Consider the following 19,450-nt stretch of genomic DNA (forward strand, 5'->3'; position numbering starts at 1 on the left):
TAGAAACATGTAAAGTGGACATTAGAGGTCTGTGTTGGTCCAGAATATGTGTTTCTGACTCTTTGTGCTCATTTTGTCTGTCATTGTTTTATCTCTTTATAGCCATTTTGTGTGGCTATGTAATTGTTTAGTCATTATTTTGTGGCTTTTGACCTTATTTTGTTTCTCTGTGCAGTAGTTTTGCATCTCTGTTTAGTTGTTTGGCATCTTTATTTGGTTGTTTTGTGTCTCTCTGTAGTCATGTGGTCATTTTGTGTCTGTACTCATTTTGCACATCTCTGTAATTTTGCGTCTCTTTTGGCAGTTTTTTTTTTTTTTGTCTAGTAATTTTGTGTCTCATCGCAGTTTTTTTGTGCAGACATTTTGTGTTTGTTTGTGGTTGATTGCCATATTGTGTATCTATCATTGTGTGTCTTCTTATCATCATATTGTGTTTTTCTCTGTTTTTGTACCCGTTTGTGTCTATGGAGTGATCTTGTGTCTCTTTATGGGACATTTTAATCTATTTATTTGGTTATGTTTTGTATTTTTGTAGCAATTTTGTGTCTGTGGTTGGATTGTAGTCTTTGTACATCTCTTTGTCGGCATTTTGTGCCTCTTTGTTGCCATTTTTGTCTTTTGGTGGTTTAACCCTTTTGTCATTTTCTCTTTTTGTGGTCATGTTTGCCTCCTTGTAGTTACTGTGTTTCTCCTACACATAGACCTGTTTAGTAACACATGCATACAGTATACACACACATAGTACTTACCCATAAACAAGCACATTAAAAATGAGAGACACAGTGAATCAAATTAGTTACTTAAAGGTCTATGACCACATCCTGCTCTGTGCAAAAAGAGAAACCCGACACACTGAACACCTCCACTTTTAATGGCTTCTGTAATGAAGCCAAGTAGGCTCAGATATACAGCAGCACAGTTGTCTTACACCTCCAAGCTATTTTCAACTTGAGAATACATTTCATGTGATGTCTAAACAGTTAAATGAAAGCAACAGAGCTACCTTTTTTCAGACATAATTTTTTTATGCTTTGCTCAGGGAGGTGGTGCAGGGTGTTAGTGAGAAGTGGGGGGAGATTGTTGCTCTTTGTAGTAGTCACAGCTCCAAATCTCATTTGTAATGCTTATCAACTGGTTGGGGTCTTCACAATAGCTAATGGGGAAAACAAATCGGTATTTGCCATGTTTATCATTTGATTAACCTTCATTTTATCCCTCTGTGTAATTTGCCTAATTAGGCTGTCTGAAACCTCCCTGTACAAATAGGTCTGAAATTTTCTGGCCTTTATCAAACGGTGTGCTCTGTGTATTCAAAAAATAACTCTGAGCCAGGTAGACTGAGGCTGTAAAACCTGCTCTGATACTCTTCAGAGTCATTTGCAATCAATTTAATTCCCTCATGTAGATGGGTTTGTCGGCAGATATGAAACAGAGAACACACCACTGAGCTGCTAATATAGAAGTAGAGAAGCAGTTGTTGATGCCCGCTACTGCATCTGGCCTAACAAGTTTGTTCTTACCTCTCTGGGTAACATTTGCTGCCATCCACTTCTGTCGAACTGGAATCAGACACCTGCTGTTGAGATATTGTCTGAGTGCAGACACGATGGGTTATGATTGAGACCCTCTCCTTCACTGAGTTCTGAGCACAGTTGCTTTGACACAACAAAAGGGCAGTTGTGTCTGCTAGCTTTCTCGCTCCTTGGTGTCATGGCTGGTTTGTGTTAACTAGCCAGTGCTGGGGCAAAAACTGACTTGTAGCAGATGACTTTGAGACAGAAGTGTTGAAACAGGATGGATTGTTGTTGGTATTAGAGGTGAAGTTGCTTTACTGTCATGTATCAAGCATTCAGGAGACTTTTTTCACACTGTCAAGTCGGACCTTTCTCTGACTGTAAGGTGACAGCTCCTGAACCTTCCTGACTAAACTTGTCCTGATCTTGGATCAGGAAATAGAGGGCTGTGGGCATCTTCTGGACTCGCTCTTTAAATTTTCTTTATTGGGCTAAATCAAACTTTATTTTTTCAAAATCTACTGTTGTTAAAACATTATGCAGTATACTGTAATGCTAGTTGATATCTTATTGGAAATTGCCTTTTATTTCATTTTCTAACACTCAGTATCTTTGTGTGGTGTGAAGGTAGCACGAGCTGTGTTTCAAAAAAGAATGAGTCTATTAATGGCTGTTTGATCAATAGAAAATTAATCAGCAAATATATAGATAATCAGTTAATCATTTCATTTGTTTCATGAGGGAAGATAAATATTTTCTCATCTCCACTTCAGAAATATGAGGATTTGCTACTTATAATATTGTAAAGTGAATTTCTCTGGGCTTATTTGTCAAACAAAAATGACATTTGAAAGCATCACCTTGGATAATTATTTTTTGTCATTATTTAATTACACTTTATCAGCTGGAAGATGAATTGATTAAAAGTGGAGTTTTATATTTATATTCAGGGTTACTCACCAAAACACACTGCATCAGCTGCAGTGATGGTAAATCCGGCATTGAGGGTATTTGTATGAATTTCCATTCTCTCCTCCCATATCTTGCATCCCTAGGCCATAATATAATTGCATGAGACCAAATATGCATCTTCCTGAGGTGCTAGTTTTCTTCCTTCTGGCGGAAAACCCGCTGTGACTCACGAGTAAATAAGAACAAATGCACTTTTTCAGTTTATTGCTAATAAATTGGCCACAAAACCTCAGTAAATACCTTCCGAGTGCGTTAGTGGAGTAATGTGAAAGCCGCAGCACTTTCCTGTACATACATGGTATAAACGGTGCTCCATCACACTACTATTTGTAAAAAAAAAACTCAAAATTGTACCTTTCATTGAGAAAATCTGAGCAGATTTATCAATAAGAAAAATTGTTTGCTGCAACCCATACACAAAGCTGTCTCTGTAGGTCGGCATTTTAAATCTTAGGCATTGTTGAACTGACAGAGGTTTCCATTTCACAAACACATATTGCAGATTGAATTCTTTTCCAGCTGCAGAGGTTTTCTCACAGTGAGGAGACTGTAGTCTGGCACTGGCTCCTTAGAAAACCACCATCCTGTAGCATAGTTTTATGACAGACATGGGTCAATGAGATAATATCTGAAACCCTGTAGGGCTGTCACATATGCAAAATCCACATTTGGATATGTGCCACTTTTTTTTTTTTTTTTGAAGTAATGTTCTTATCTTCCCCTATGGGGATTTATCAAGACCTCTCATGGTGTTGGGACTTGACTTTAATCCATGCTCTACATGTTTTATCACTCATTTATGCACAGGGAACTCCTATCTCATATGGATAAGGAAATAAATTCTTATTTACTTTCTCACATTAATATGTGCTAAGATCCTAAATGTGTCAGTAGCATGTTTTCTAGGTCATCATGTGATTAAGAACTGCAGTGCAGAGGTCTTTTCAGCAAAATGTCACTTCTTCTTAGCTATGTCAATGCATTGTAATCAGCGATGTCTACATGATACTGTGAATTTAACCTATAATAAGTTGGACCCCTGAAATTAAATATAAATGCTTCTTAATTAGTAGCATCAGTAATAAAATCCCCTTCTTGCAATGGCTATGTTTCAGAACATGATGTTTAACTTCAGTCCTCTGATGCCCTAACACTGCTATTGCACTGCCACTCTTAAATTTTTAACACTTGAAAGAGGTCCAACACAGCCTTTTGCTTTTATTAATATGTCAACAAATGGAATGGTGACAGATTTCTGGCATTTTTAAATAGTTACCTTCCTGCACAAAACATTTTGAGACCCATAATCTACTTGAACTCTTTGCTCTTCCCTGTGTCCAAACAGCGGAATCTGGGTAGCAAGCGCTTGTTTGTGTGATGTCGCATTAGCCTGCTCTGTTATTCAACCATCTTTCTAAAACAGAGCAATTCCAGTGCTGGGAAGACTCAGCAGCAACCTCTTGCAGATGGAAACCTTGAATTTTTAAAGTGTTTTCCTTCTGCATGGCTGATCCCTGTGCACGTTGTGTCACAAACTGTGAGTGCTCATCCCAGTCACCTACCGCACCTCTATTTGGTATGAAGAATCTGCCAGCTATAATGTGATAGTGTATCTCCATCTTCCTCTCTCTGGTGTCTTTTTGAAGTGATGTTTTGATCAGTGTGAATAGTTAACTAATGGCTATGTAGTTTTAACTGAACTCTACTCATAGGTTCAAGCACAAGGTAAAATAAAAGCAGCCTAATTGGTCATTAAATCTTTGTTCACTTTAGTCTTATTAACTTAAAGACATGTAGGAACACATACTGTGCACTTTGGCCAGTGCTGACACCCATCCATTCATTATTTATCCCATTGAAGATTACGGGGGCTGGATCCAATCCCAGCTGACATTCGAGGTGGGGCAAACCGTAGACAGGTTGCCAGTCTGTCCGCTTGTTAAGTGTGGTCTAACATTCTATTTCCGGGTCCGTACAAGTTTTATTTTTATTTATTTAATAATACTGTGACTTATCTAATCAACTGTAGCCATTTCTTTTACTCCTTCCCATTACAAGGAAAGGGGTAAAATGATAGCTGACCTGTGATTTTTGATTCAGAGCTATTGAAACAATGGGGAAAACAACACTGTGGCATACGGAGAGGAGGAGAACAAACCGAAGTTTGGACCTGGAAGCAGAATGTTACTTCACTGCTTAACAAGCTGGTCACACGGCTGACACCTAGAGATAGAGAGAGACACTCACACACAGACCTATCAGCAGTTTAGAGTCACCAGTCAACCTAATCTGAATGTCTTTGGATGGTGGGAGGAAGCCGGAGTGCTCGGAGGAAACCCACCCAGGTACAGGTGCGACTCTAATATCTGTCCAGAGACTATAGATGACAATAGCCTTTTGACTAATACTGGTGCATATACAGTAATGTTAAGTTAAATTATAAAGTAAAAAATACAGATGCTGGTGTAATTTAAAAAGTGGTTCTTGCTACTGTGACCAACATCCCCTGAAATTTCATCAAACTGATCAGTATTATCAATAATACTGCCCATTGTATGTACAGTTAAAGTCAGAGGTTCACATACACCCTTAGCCAAATACATTTAATCCTAGAGTATAAACATTACCTGTCTTAGGTCAGTTAGGATCACTGCTTTATTTTAAGAATGTGAAATGTCAGAACAGTTGTAGAGAAAAAGATTTATTTCAGTTTTCATTTCTTTCATCACATTCCCAGTGGTGGAACTGAGTCAGGTTTGGAGGCCTCCTTGCTCACACATACTTTTTCAGTTTTCTATTGGACTGAGGTCAGGGCTTTGTCATGGCTGCTGCAATACATTGACTTTGTCCTCAAGTCATTTTGCTGCAACTTTTGGAGTCGACCCATTTACAACCAAGCTTTAACTTCCTGGCTGATGTCTTGAGATGTTGCTTCAATATATCCACATTACCTTCGTTCCTCATGATGCCATCTGTTTTGTGAAGTGCCCCAGTCCCTAACGATGGTCATTATGGTCAAACAGTTCCATTTTTGTTTCATCAGACCAGAGGACATTTCTACCAAAAGTCAGATCTTTGTCCCCATGTGCAGCTGCAAACTGTAGTCTGCCTTTTCTGTATCGATCTTGGAGCAGTGGCTTCTTCCTTGCTGACCAGCCTTTCAGGTTGTGTCGATACAGGACTAGTTTTACTGTGGATACAGATACTTTGGTAACTTTCCTCCAGTGTCTTTACAGGGGCCTTTACTGTTGTTCTGGGATTGAGTTGTAGTTTTCAGACCAAAGTCTCTAGGAGACAGAACTCATCTCCTTCCTGAACGGTGTGATGGCTGTGTTGTCCCATGGTGTTTATACTTGCATAGTATTGTTTGTTACAGATGAACGTGGCACCTTCAGATGTTACTCCCAAGGATGAACCAGACTTGTGGAAGTCCACAATATTTTTTCTGAGGTCTTGGCTGATTTCTTTTGATTTTCCCATGATGCCAAGCAAAGAGGTGCTGAGTTTGAAGGTAGGCCTTAAAATACATCCACAGCTGCACTCCCTATTGACTCAGATGATGTCAATTAGCCAATCAGAAGCTTCTAAAACCATGACATCATTATCTGGAATTTTCCAGGCTGTTAAAAGCCCCAGTCAACTGAGTGGATGTAAACTTCTGACCCACTGGAATTGTGATATATTGAATTATAAGTGAAATAATCTGTAAACAACCGTTGGAAAAATTGTGTCATGCATAAAGTACATGTCCTAAGTGACTTCTCAAAAATGAGTTTGTTAACACGACATTTGAGGAGTGGTTAAAAGATCAGTTTTAATAACCTCTTACTTCAACTGCAAATGTGCTTTCATAAAATATTATACTCCATAACAATCGATCCATAGATTTGCTGTAATAAATAGTTTTATTTTACTTTGGTTCAGATGGTATAATAACTAAGGTGTCACCTGTAGAACTCGGCACACTGAGAATAATCAGGCGATTCTTGTAGTTCCCCTCAGGTCTAGAGAGCGTTTCAGTCTTTAAGCTCATAGTTTTGATTTTGCAAGTTGCAAATGTAATGTTTTTGTTCAGTCTCAGAACTGTATTCAGCATCATCTTTGACTACAGCATACAGCTGTCATGGCATAAAAATCTACATTTCTTACACTATTTGTTCTAGCACCTAAAGATAGTTGGTGAAGACCAAAACAAAGCCATCAGGAGAGTCAGTACTGACTCTTGTTGTTTAGGTGGTCAGAACCACATCTCTTGATTAAAAAAAGGGTTAGTTTAGCTTTAATAGTGTCAATTCAAGGGTGAAATTGGTTTACGTCACAGTAACATGGTAATATCAGTTAATGTTAACATCCTGCTGGCCCTCATGCTGCAACTATTACAGCCTACAAGTTCTTTGTCAGTGTGCCATCAGTAGTTTATTTGAGTCATGCCTAAATATTAACCACATTGGAAGAAACTGCCTTTTTTTACTTGGTGTGAGCATTATGTTAGATTTTTAGCGTTTATTGTACACCTACTAAGCTGTTTGTCTCTAAATGAAAAAACAAAAACACTTTAAAAGTGGAGTACTTTAAAGGCAGAAGCTCCTGAACACTGCTGGATCAAGCTCTCCTGGTTTGTGTACTGTATGTTTTCAATGTGTATTTCAGCCTCCCAGTCACAAAGATTTGTTAGATAGCATGTCATGTCTCCCCCTCCCCAAAATCCCTGAACCTTGCCATTTTATGCTAGAATTCAGTACTCTCTGTGGTCCTCTTTGGATGGTTTTGTTTGATAGTTTCCTTGGTGGATATGAAAGATTAATGCAGCAGAAACACCTGCAGCAGTTCCTCAATGACAGCTGTAAAAGTGCAGTGGAACAGCTGTGAGAAGACAGCCCGGCTGCCGTGCCCCCATAAAGCAAGCTGTTAAACATGGTGTCACAGCTTTGTGAGTCATCGTGTAACTGCCCTGGCAATCAGAATTGACTTTCCTTTCATGAGTCTTCTATACTGAAGTAGCCTGTTATGTGACTATATGTGTTCTTTCAGACTACACCATATGCCTCACTCGCAGTAATGTATTGTGTGTCTCTGTGTGTGTGTGTGTGTGTGTGTGTGTGTGTGTGCTTGCATTTTTTTGTGGTGTGTGTGCACTTGTTTTTTCCTTTCCATCACCGAATGCATCAAAGCTGATACAGAAGAAAGGTAAACGAAAGTCTTATTAAGTAGCAGCAGCTCACTGAAGTTGATAGACAAAGGTATCATTAGTCACACACCATCAGACTTTTGTCCACATTATGTTACAGCTATGTGTTGTGCTGGGCCACCTCATGAGAAAACCTGAGATACTTATTACAATAGGTCCACATCTGTTAACTACTCTGTATGTTTATGACAAAGTTCAGTAATATACTCTATATAGAATACGTATATATGGTATGTACCAGATGCATTGCGCTTGTTTGAGTTTCCTCTGAACACTCTCGGTTCCTCCCACAGTCCAAACATGACATGCTGGGTGAAATGGAAACACTAAAGCTGTGAATGTAATTAGTGATATTTCCAATTTGTGCAGTGTCACTGCTGCACAGGACAGTCACAGTCACTGTCCAGGATGACATGGCCCCCATCCACAGGACACAAGGGGTCACTGACTGGTTTGATGAGGATGAAAATGATGTGAATCAGATGCTGTGGCCTTTAGTCACCAGATTTCAACCCAGTTGGCCATTAACTATTTTATTTAACATACACACTTATGAGTCACATTGTGAGTTGCTGTGGTGAAATTCATACAACTTGAGTCTGCGATTTCAATGTTTCACTTGGATTTTCAGTGTAATTTTGAATACAGCCCTCCATGGGTTAATGATTTTGGTTTCCATTGACTGTTATGTTATTTTTTTCCTGAAAAAAATAACATCCTGTACAGTAAAGGCTTGCAACTTGAATATTCGTTCGAAAAGATCAGAGTGTTCCCTTAATTTTATGAGCAGTTTATATAAAGTAGAATTGCCTAAAATGTTTGCGTCTTCACTGCTGTACAGAGGAAAAAACAGTAAACAAGCTGCTTTCATTAGTAAAGTGTCCTGAGATGACTTTTGTTGTGATTTGGTACTATACAAATAACATTTGATTTGATTGTGAGCTTTAATATGTTCATTTGTTCATGATTGGAGAAACCAATTTGAGTCACTAAAACAGGAAATACTGATGTGTGTCATGGAGCTGGGGCACATACACAGCCTTTTTGTCCTGTAGCTTGCAGATGCGTATTCCTTCTGATGTTGTGGAAGTAGCTGACAGCATATAACTTCTAGCCCTGGGAGAGAAGACGCTGTTATTTTCAGATGCTGGTCAGTTCCTCCGCAGCTGTGTGTTTTTTTAACTCCTCTTGTTCCCGTTTCTCGCATCACCCTTGCCTCTACTGTCTTTAAGTCTTCTGATATTTTATAGTTCTATTGTTGACAGATCCCACAAAAAAACAAATGCATCCATTGTTGTTCAAAACCGAATTTTTAAGACTGAAATCACATCAACGAACCACACTGTCAGAGCAGCTGCACTGTTCCTTCGCTACCGTTAATATGGTCCCATGTTATTTTGACTCAGTCCCACAGTCATTGTCCGTTTGCCAGAAACTTTCTCTGGATGATCTAATGCGTGTTCATGCACTACTGAAGATAGTTCTGAACAGTACTCTGTTTTCTTTGTGCCCAGCTGTGCCCACTAGTGGTATTTTCAATGGAAAATACTGTATAACACCAGCCTTATGCTTAACATATTAAAAGGTTATCTCATAAAAATAAAAGGAAAACCTCTTTATTTATACTGTGTTACGTGATAATGCAAATGGTTTTGGGGTTAGTTGTTTAGGATTTGAGATATCTGTCACCAAGGTTTCTTCCTTCTTTTCAGTACAGTGGAGCTGCTTGTGGTGTTCAAAACACATTACATTTTAAGTCTAGAGTAATTAATTTTTTTCTGAGACAGTGTCCTTGTTGCTCTTTATAAAACACAGAACATGTTGAATTGGGACCTTTTGAAGTCAAGATTTTAGTTAAATGGAGGAAAAGCAATTCGAATTCTTTATTCACACACGTAATCCATGAATCACTAGAGTAATTATGAGGTCTTCAGTGTTTTGAGTTCAGGTTTATGTCCCCAAAATGGCTCATAAATCACTTGTTCTGAAGACAGTTTATTTGAAATAACAGATGTGCAGTTTGTGGCACAGCACACACAAAGTGACATCCCACTGTGAATTATTTGCTACCATCAAAGTCTGTAACCACAAACGGAAACAAAAATGTTCCATTCAACATGTCGTGTATTGAGTCTTACCGCACATGCTAAGATCATTGCTTCTTTCCCCCCCTCCTTTCGATTCATCTTTTGTTTTGTTAGCCATTTGAGCGTTCAGAAATTAAAGCATTTGCATTGAAAGGACAGGTGGGTGTGAGACACCAGTGCAGCGTCTGAATTGTAGCATTAAGAGCGGTGAAAAATATCAAAAGTAAGAACCATTCAGACGGCAGGAGGAGCAGGGATTTGAGCAGATATTAAAAGATGATTGTGCGTGGGCTTTTTCTACTGTGCTCCGGAGAAAGAATGTAAACCCTGTATCAGTCAGAGTGAGGATAATAAACAGCCAGAACATCAGACCGCAGCACAACAAACACAAAAAAGGATGGGAAAACCGTGGCATATAAATAGTTCAAATATTTCAAGTGATTTCAGAATGCAGTGGTGAAATACTGGATGTTTGTGTCCTCAGCCACAGCGACTTCTTTTACTCTGTTGTGTTCTTTTCACTGTAACTGTATTGAGGACACACAAGTTGTCATGTAGAATAAGTTCAAGTCATATTATTGATCAGCTGCATCTTAATGTAGCAGTTTTATATTTTAATCTCACGTGTTCACTACCCCCACTAAAAATAGCAAACACATTGTAATTTGAGAATGTTTATCTTTTAACATGAATTGTAGATCAGCGTTTTGTCATTGCTGAACATGGATTTGATCTCGTTGTTGACAGCTACATCAACACTAGCAAATCATCGATGGTTACATCAGTATTACAGCAGTTTTTTATGCTTTTTTTCTGTTATAAAGTCTTTTTGTTTTTAAAATGCTGTTTCCTTCTCTCTTTGTCTCACACATCACTTTTTGTTGTTCTTCCTGTGTAGATGTTGTGAGAAAGAATGTGAGTAAAGGAAAGGAAAGGCTCAGAGTTTAAAGTGATTTGCTTTCCACTTGAAATACTTTGTCACTTTATTAAATTGGACACATTAATTGATTAATACATAATAGAACACTGTATATTATCTTGCTACATCTGTGTTTATACCGGTTTGTAATGGCCACACATGAAGGCAGGGCGATCAGCCTGCTGTCTACACAGGTGGCAGTTCATCTGTCAAACAACCTATGGAAGAGAGATTCTTTTATTCTTCTCTCTGCACAGTGCAGTGTCACTTGTGCCATGCACAACATGGAGCATATATTTACACTTCAACACTCCTTTCGTCTGTTTTACACATCGAACTACTACTGTGTCTGCGCACACTGGACAGACACACTGCGTCCTCAGTCTGTCTCCATGAATTCTGTCTTATGCATAAATTGGATGTCCCTTTCATTGAGGTGCACTCAGAAAGTGAGTAAAGCTACGTTTGCATCCAGCGTTACTCATATCTTTGTGGACTAACAAACATAATGGGGGTGACTATGGTTCAGTGGGTAGAGCAGTTGTGTCCCAACCAAAGAGTCGGAGGTTCGAATCTTGGTGCCTGTAGTCCACATGTCGAAGTGTCCTTGGGCAAGACACTGAACCCCCCCCCGCCCCAGTTGCCCGTGATGGCGGCGCGTATGCATGCAGCTGCCCGGGGCCCTCGGCTCCAAACAAAATTTCATTGTATGTGTCACGATAACAATAACATAAAGCTGCTTCTTCTTCTTCTAAAGTTTTACTGTTTGGGGCAACATTTGAATGACTTTTGTTGTTTTCAGAGTTTCCATCACCATAAAATTCATTGGTCAAAGTTTGACTTTTAAAAACTTTTGCCTTCCTTTTCAGAACCATGTGGAACCCAGTGAACAGTAACAACCAGACAGGACAAGTGACTGCCAGAATGGAGACTACTCCATCTTTGGGCAGTACAAGCATCTCCATCTCCCAGCAGCAGGCACCTAAGAAGTTTGCCCCTGTGGTTGCACCCAAGCCCAAGTTCAACCCTTACAAACAGATGGGAGAAACAAGCCCCACTGACCCTGCAGGTAACCACACAGGACTCAGTGCTCCATCACTGATATCAAGAATTATTACAAATAAAACTCTGTGTCATCACTTTAGACATTATGTGAACATGTGATGTGATTCACCTTCTCCTACCAGTGTGCAGAAAACATTCTGATTAGAACAGGGTTTCTTTTTCCTCATTTAGTGGAATTTATTATTTCCGCCAAGGGCAGAGGTTATGTTTTTGCTTGTGTTTGTTGGTTTGTTAGTTTGTTTAACTGCATAATTCAAAAAGTAGTGGATGGATTTGGATGAAAGGTTTTGGAGCGGTAGGGTGTGGCCCATGTGATAGTTTGATTTTGGAACTGATTTGTATCATAATTTGAATACAGGAATATTTTTTATGAATGATGCAAAGGCTACTTGACTGTACGTAAGCCCTCTTGTGGCCAAAGTGTGTGGCTGCGCTGCTGAGGACTGGAGCACAGAGACAAAGCCCTGGGCTAATGAAAATTGTCAAAGGAAACCAGGTGCTGTCACCCCACAGTGTGATACAGTGACTGAAGGAGCCCAGTGAGGCAACACCCCACAGCTGGGGAAAGATCTACTCTATGCAGCGACAGCTGGGCGAGAGCCTGATGGTAGAGATTTTGAGACAGGCTTGAAGCTGTTTTCATTTTCATCCTCAGGACTGGCATGATGCCATTTTATTACATTTTGACCTTTTTCATGGACAAAGTAACTATTTAAATTGAGAATCAACAGTCAGTCTTTCCAAGTAATGCCAATTTAGAATTTGTTCTGACATTTTCTGAGATGTGAGTGCTAGTTATCTGACCAAGCTAGTTGTATTAGCAGGCAGCCTGTCGGCGAGGATGCCGGTGTTCCACTGCATCTTATAGCTGTGTTTCCACTGTCGGAACCCAGTGAGCGGTACACCAAGCGATTCCCTTAACTGTCACTCAGTATAACCTCAGGGGTTGACGCAGACCATCCTACTTTGCTTTGCCACTGTATTTTTCCTGTGTCGGTCTGTGTTTAGAGGCGGAAGGGACTGTGCTTCTCTTACACACTCACAGCTGAGCAGAGGATGTGAAGGTTCATTCCATATTGCAACAGTCAGCCACTAACAGGCTGTATGAGCAGTTTATCAAACAGCTGCTGAACAAACACAACACCAACTTGCAGAAATGTGACGTCTTCACCACTTTCCCCGCGGCCCACTGACAGAGGTCCCTGTTTGACCCCTAAACCAATGAGTTAATGTTTGTTATGTCTGTCATTTTTATTTTTATTTTTTTGATTAACTGTCAAACTAATAATGATATCAATAGGGGTAGCTTTTCATGATCAACCGGTCACATTATGAGGGTCAAACTATCATTGGAATAGTTTTTATGGCATTGTGGGGAACTGAATTTCCCCTTGGCAGAGGTTTTCACTCTCTGAGTGCTGTCTAGTTTTGAACATGTAATTTGCATTTCAGAGTTAAAGTCTTTACAAATGTTATATTTTATTTTGCATTCTCCATGCTTAGTCCACATTCATCTTCAACTCTTGCCCAAATCAGCTTTCATTCAATAACAAGTGAATAGCAATGTCAATGTATTATTGATTTTGAGTTGTCTTAGAGCAGAGGTTTTAAATCTGCATAACAAAACCCCAACTTGAAATGTTTTACTAGCTGCTGAAAAGCTACTGAACCAAATGTCTTAATGTGGTGATTTTTTTTTTTTACTAAACGTGTATGAAAGCGAGATCAGAGACTGACTTGTATCACAGCGCACTAGGAACCCAAATACTTGCCTGTAATCTTACTCTTTAATTCACCTTCATGGATGTGTCATGTCATTGCATTGATTTTGTATTCAATCACGCAGCCTCTAAAATTGACTTCATGCTCAGTCTGAACACAACTCCACAAAGTGTTACATAAACTGCTCAGAGCTCCAACAATTGATGGAGCTCTGCCATGCATAACGCTGCCAGGTTTACAGAATAGTTTCCTGGTAACTTGCAACATTTGCCTAGTACAGAGGTACTGGTGCAGTATGTGGTTTGCTCTGATGCTATTTTTTTTTGTCACTGAAGAGATTGGCTCTTAAATCAGGGCAGTGATTTACATATAAGATTTAAATACAATTTCATGTAAAAGTGAAAAGACAACACATTGTGAATATGAGTCATATAGAGCATTTCTGGTTCTTGCTGGTTTACATTGCTAGTTCTAGATATTAATTGTGACAGAGGCCTTGTTGCATGTCTAATTTCTAATAAACATACAGTGTAAGTACTGCGGTTTGCAGTTGTGAGCTCAGGAAGTCTTGTGTTGTCTGCTGTTTTAGGTCCCTGGGGAGCTGATGGTTTATTTTTTGAAAAAGGTGCCTGTGCTGACAATTAATATGCAATAAGCACATTTACTAATGGAAGTTTAGGACTCCAGTTTTTATGTGTAATTTTTTTATTTAAATTTTTTTCCATTGCGATTAGGTTATAATGTGGCATTATTAAGATTTACATTTTAGGTGTGGGGAAAAAAGAGGCTGCGCTCTACAGAGCGTAATTCTGTGTCTGTTTTACATAAGACAGCTATGACTCCATGGTGTGACAACTGCCTTTATCATCAACTTTGATGTGTAATATATGTTTAGACACATTGTTAGGTGTAATATTAAGTTTCCTTTAAAATATTTAGTAAATTCAGACAAGTGACGTAAAAGAAGTACAATGTGTTTTGTATTTTTAAGTTTGTATGGTTATATTTTAGTGTTCAAAAAGATGAATAAGCTTTTTGACCCAAAGAAACAATAATATGATGAGTTATGCAAATATATATTTATATAAAATTCTTTTCCATTCCACTAGGAGAATAATTTAATTTGAGAGAAGAAGAAGAGTGCAGAGTCACTGGCGAGAAGAACTCTGAAAACTAAAAAGTTAGGACACCTACTCAGTGCTACAGAACTTAACAGGCATTTAAAAGCATTGATGCTTATAATTAGCATATGCTCAAACTACTGTACTTTAGGAGGATGGTACACAAAGTAGCACAAAGAATGTTTTTCAACACTTTGGGTACAATGTTTCTGAAGCTTCATTGGTATTTTAATGTTTTCCTAAAGAATATGCTAATTATTATTCATGCTCCACTTAATTTGTCTGATGTGAGGAAGATGTTATGAAGGTAGAACAGGGTGCACAGAAGATATTTTACACTCAAATATCAATTCAGCTTCCCATCTGCTATATGTTGTGCAATGTGAACATTATCTAAACCTCTACCCTCAACCCCCCATGAGTCCTAGATTTTCAAAACAGGGGAAACGGTTATGAAATCCAGCAAACAGTGAGCACACTGTCAGGCTGAACACGATGCTGTCTGGGGGGGGCTGTGGTTTGAGCTGCGGACGTGTTTGCTGCTCCAGATGTTACTTTGCTAAAACTTGTTCTTAGACAGCTGCTTTTTGAGCTCAGCCCACCACAGAGAAAAACAAGCAAACCAACAAATATCACCTTTATTTAGTTTCCACTTGTTCTAGAGCAGGGGTGAACAATTCCGGTTGTTGAGCGTCTCTGCCCTGCTTGGTTTCCAACTGTCTCTGCCCTACCCACCGCTGGTTACCTGGATCAGGTGTGTTCAGTCAGTCAGCAGCTGGAAGATGCCAGTTCACTTTGTCTTTTGTCACTCCACCTTCATCTAAGATGATGTATTCCAGCTTCTGATTGACTGAACACACCTGATCCAGGTAATCATCAGTGGGTAGGGCAGGGATAGTTGGAAAACAAGCAGGGCAGCAGTACTCGAGGACAGATTGTTCACTCCTGTTCTAGTCGAAATGTGTTTTAGAGGCTCCTGCATTGTTATTTTTAGTCTTAGCCCTTCTCCTTTGTCGTTTATTGTAACCTCAACTGTCTGTGCTGTGTATGACACTCAAAGCTGTTTTCCTATTCAAATGATATTTCAATGAAGGTTTTTGTATAATCTTTAGAATTTTTAATTAGGCAGTTGAATTGTTTTTCCGAAAAACTTAATGGACACTGGTGGTATCGGCAAATGCATTTTGATACTCTAGGTCCAAGAATTCTGGGAGAAGCAGAAATACAACAAAAGAGCAATAGTTTTACTTTAGAAGTCAACAAACTTTCATTGTTTGAATACCTGCCCTTCCTGCCCTGTTTTAAGTCAGAGCACGAAGGGCAGCCATTGTTTGGTTGGCACAGTCGTGCAGTGGTTAGGACTGTCATCACACAGTATGAAAATCCTGGGTGCAAATCCAGAGTGGGGCCATTCTGTGTAGAGTTTACATGTTCTCCTCGTGCTGGCACGGGTTATTCCAGCTTCCTCCCACAGTGTAAAGACATGCAGGTTAGGCAATTCAAAATTGTATATGCAGTCCTCAGTGCTCTGCTGTGGTGATCCCTGGGGAGCAGCTGAAAGAGGAACAACAATGGCAGGTATTGTTTAAAACATACCAACTGTTGCTGGACTGAAAGTCTTAACGATTCTAACTTTAAACTTGTGTATATTTGATATTATATTTTAGCCAGTTTTAAGTCCTATTGGATAAACTGACAGGACCCTCAAATGCTAGTGGCACACCTAAATGGATGATCGAGTCATGGTTCTCTTAGTACTGCCCTTTACCTCAGGCCATTTGTACAGTGCATCACTGCATTATTTGTGGCATCATTAAAACCTTGTATTTCCAAAATGTAATTCTGCTATATAACATTTAATCAAGACTTATTGCCACTGTCTTATTTTCCTTAGGTAACTATTGTGCAAGCGTTAAAAGGATTAATAAGATAAATTAAACTGGGCAGCGTCAGTGTACATTTGCAGATATAATTGTTTAGAAGGTTTTACTTTAAATTTTTAACTTTTACATTTCAGTAATATCAGAGATACATTGTTAATATCTCATGACCCCCATGACCTCAGAAAAAACTGTTAATCCCACTTTTTCTATTGTATCTCTTCCACTGCTCACATTCACTGTGACAGTAATTACATAAACTGGGTAAAGCTTAGAATTTTATCTCCATTATAAAGATTCAGCTGAGGTCACCTCTACTGTTCATTGAATTTGGAAATACGGAGGAAACATTAATTTAATAACCATTAGTCTGTGATAAGTCATCTACAGTCATTGACATGATCTGATTGCTTATATGCAATGACCTATAGGTTGTAGCATCTTCTGAAATATAAAATATTATAATTTTTAGTCTTACTTTTCTTTAAAACATTAACATTTCTTGGTGACAGTGATGATTGTTTGTTGTCAGCATTTTGAACACGCAAATACTGTACATAAAGCCATCACCAGACGTCTCCAATTAAGGATAAGTCCTCTGAACAGATTATCTGGGTGTTTCTTCATTTATTTATTTAATATTTTTATGTCAACTGTTTGATTTAAAATTGAGGATTAGCATAAAAAGTAGGGACAAGTCGATCTGACACAACATCTCACTGTCCCTTTTGTCTAGCAGAGGTCAGGATCACAGTGGGAATGAGCAATGAGACCATGCTTATTGTGTGGACAAAGAAGCTGGTGCACAGCTTGCGAGGTCTGCCCTCAGATTTTTTTTAGGGAGAGCTTGTGATTAAAACCCCAGGAGGACGAAGTGAAAGACATATAGGTCTCAGATAGTGACCCTTGACTCAAAATCCATTACCTAACAGCAGATCAGATCTTAGGGTTTAAGCTGATCTCGTATGGTACATGTGTTAGTCATGGTTTCTTTATGAAGTATACTGTTGTCATACTTCAGTTCTTTTATGCATTGTCTGAACATTCGTTATTAAGATTTTGGGGGATATTCACTAAACCTGTTGCAAATGGCCGTCAGGCCTGGAAAATATTGTGGTACCGCAATTTTTTAATTTAGCACTGATGATGAACATGAGCACATCCGTAGTAGTGTCAGTTTGGATGCACTTCATCTGGTAAAGATGTGCCTGTACTGCACATGGGTGGACCCAGAGGGACAGTAGAAAAGACTGCAAACTTAACTTTAACATGGTTGAAGAAATCAAAAATATTTTGGAGCTGCAGTAACATAGTCTTCCGCCAATCAAGTCATCTTTCATGTTTAAGGGTATAACCCTTACAAGTCCTTCACATTCTTTTCTGGTGAGTGATGTAATTTACCAAACGTTCTTCCTCCTCTAACATGTTTGACAAAGTCTCATATGACTAACAGCTGTCACGTTGACAGCAGTGCCGTAAATTTTACACCTGCTTTCTCCTGAAGTTAAATTTCAGCCACAGTTCTCTTTGTCACAGTGGTGATAAATCAAGTGCTGAGGGTATCTTTCTTCTTCTTCTTCTTCTTTTTTCAAAATAAATTTCCATTTTCTCCTCCCTTATTTTTTCATCCCTGAACGTGAACACCTTGAAATACATATTGCATGAGGCCAAATGCAAACTGACTCCTTAGTAAAAATGAAGATTTGCAATTTCACTGTTTGCACCAAAAAATGAGCAGCAAATCTTTAGTAAATGTCCCCCTTTGTCTGGATATTTGAAATATTTAGGAACTTTTAAAAGGACTACAACACAAATGTAATAGTTATGTGATACTGTAACAACATATCACAAATAACTACACAAGGTAATGCAATCTAATGCAGTATCCCTGCAATAAAAAAATACTTTTCTGAAGCTTGTTGGGTTCAGTTTTGTTAAAGCAGTATTGACAACAGTGTGTAATTTATTGTTTGCAGTTTAAAAAGCCTCTATGCTATTGGCAGGTGTACGGCAAAGCAGGAGCACAATGCGTTGTGGCACAACGACAACAGTGTGTCATTTATTGTTTGCTGTCAAGCTTTGAAAAGCAGTTTAAAAAGCCTCTATGCTATTGGCAGGTGTACGGCAAAGCAGGAGCACAATGCGTTGTGGCACAAGATGGCCTTCCTTGAAATCCAGAGCTCCAAATCATTGCTTTATAAGAAGAGACCTCACATCCCTGCTCTATGATAATGACTTGCTTTCCCTCCTTGACAACCTTTTTAGAAGCGTATCCTGGTGAAAGAGTTTTGAAAACATCTCTCTGCAGCTGTCTGTGTAGATCAGCACATGCTTATGTGTTGACGATTAGGTTGAGTCTGCTCAGAGCTCTCTGGGACTTTTCTGTTTCGATGTAAACTACTCATGAGAACAGCGTGTTAAACGTGATGTTGAGGGCAAAGGTCGTTTTCCTAAGACAGACAATTTCTGACTGTGATCAGTAGTTTCTGTTTGAGTTTCACACCACTGTTGTCTTCTGTTCAGTACATGCACATAATATTCTAATCAGTATTCTCAGACATCTCTCAGTCTTTCCCGTGGCATTGTTGTTTCATTTACTCCTTGTTCAGCTGCTTCAAATGTCTGTTTAGAATGATCTTAGTCAAGCGTTTAAGTGGGGAGTTTTTCTCCTGTTTGAGGTGAATGTAAAACATTCATATGGTGATAGGCACCACAGGAAAATGATTCACATAGGAATCGCTCATTATTAGCAGTTTCATTCAAATTATTATTATATATTTTTAAAAACCTATAAATTAAAGTATTGCACATCAGATGTCTTTCAGAAACTTTAAAACCACATAAATTAATACAGAGTAGCGTGCTGTTTTGTCTAATGATGTCTGGCCGTTGATCGTGAAGCTTGAAAAGTTTTTGTAGTGGAATAATCACAGGGAAAGTTAAACATCTGAGAAGTGCTGTTTTTGATTTAAAAACTTTTCA

At 38.9% G+C, this 19,450-nt stretch overlaps 1 protein-coding gene across 7 annotated transcripts in view; it reads left to right on the forward strand.

The window, feature by feature from the left end:
- The window catches only part of lpp (LIM domain containing preferred translocation partner in lipoma), a 154,923-nt gene that overhangs the window by 44,294 nt on the left and 91,179 nt on the right, over window positions 1-19,450 (forward strand). For all 7 annotated transcript variants that reach the window (XM_020609956.1, XM_020609959.1, XM_020609963.1 and 4 more), the window contains one exon: window positions 11,550-11,749. In XM_020609956.1, the coding sequence (XP_020465612.1) occupies window positions 11,554-11,749 (196 nt within the window). In that variant the 5' untranslated portion in view covers window positions 11,550-11,553. The remainder of the gene's footprint in view (window positions 1-11,549; window positions 11,750-19,450) is intronic.

The sequence above is a fragment of the Monopterus albus genome, unplaced genomic scaffold (genome assembly GCF_001952655.1).
Source record: "Monopterus albus unplaced genomic scaffold, M_albus_1.0 scaffold103.1, whole genome shotgun sequence".
NCBI lineage: Eukaryota > Metazoa > Chordata > Actinopteri > Synbranchiformes > Synbranchidae > Monopterus > Monopterus albus.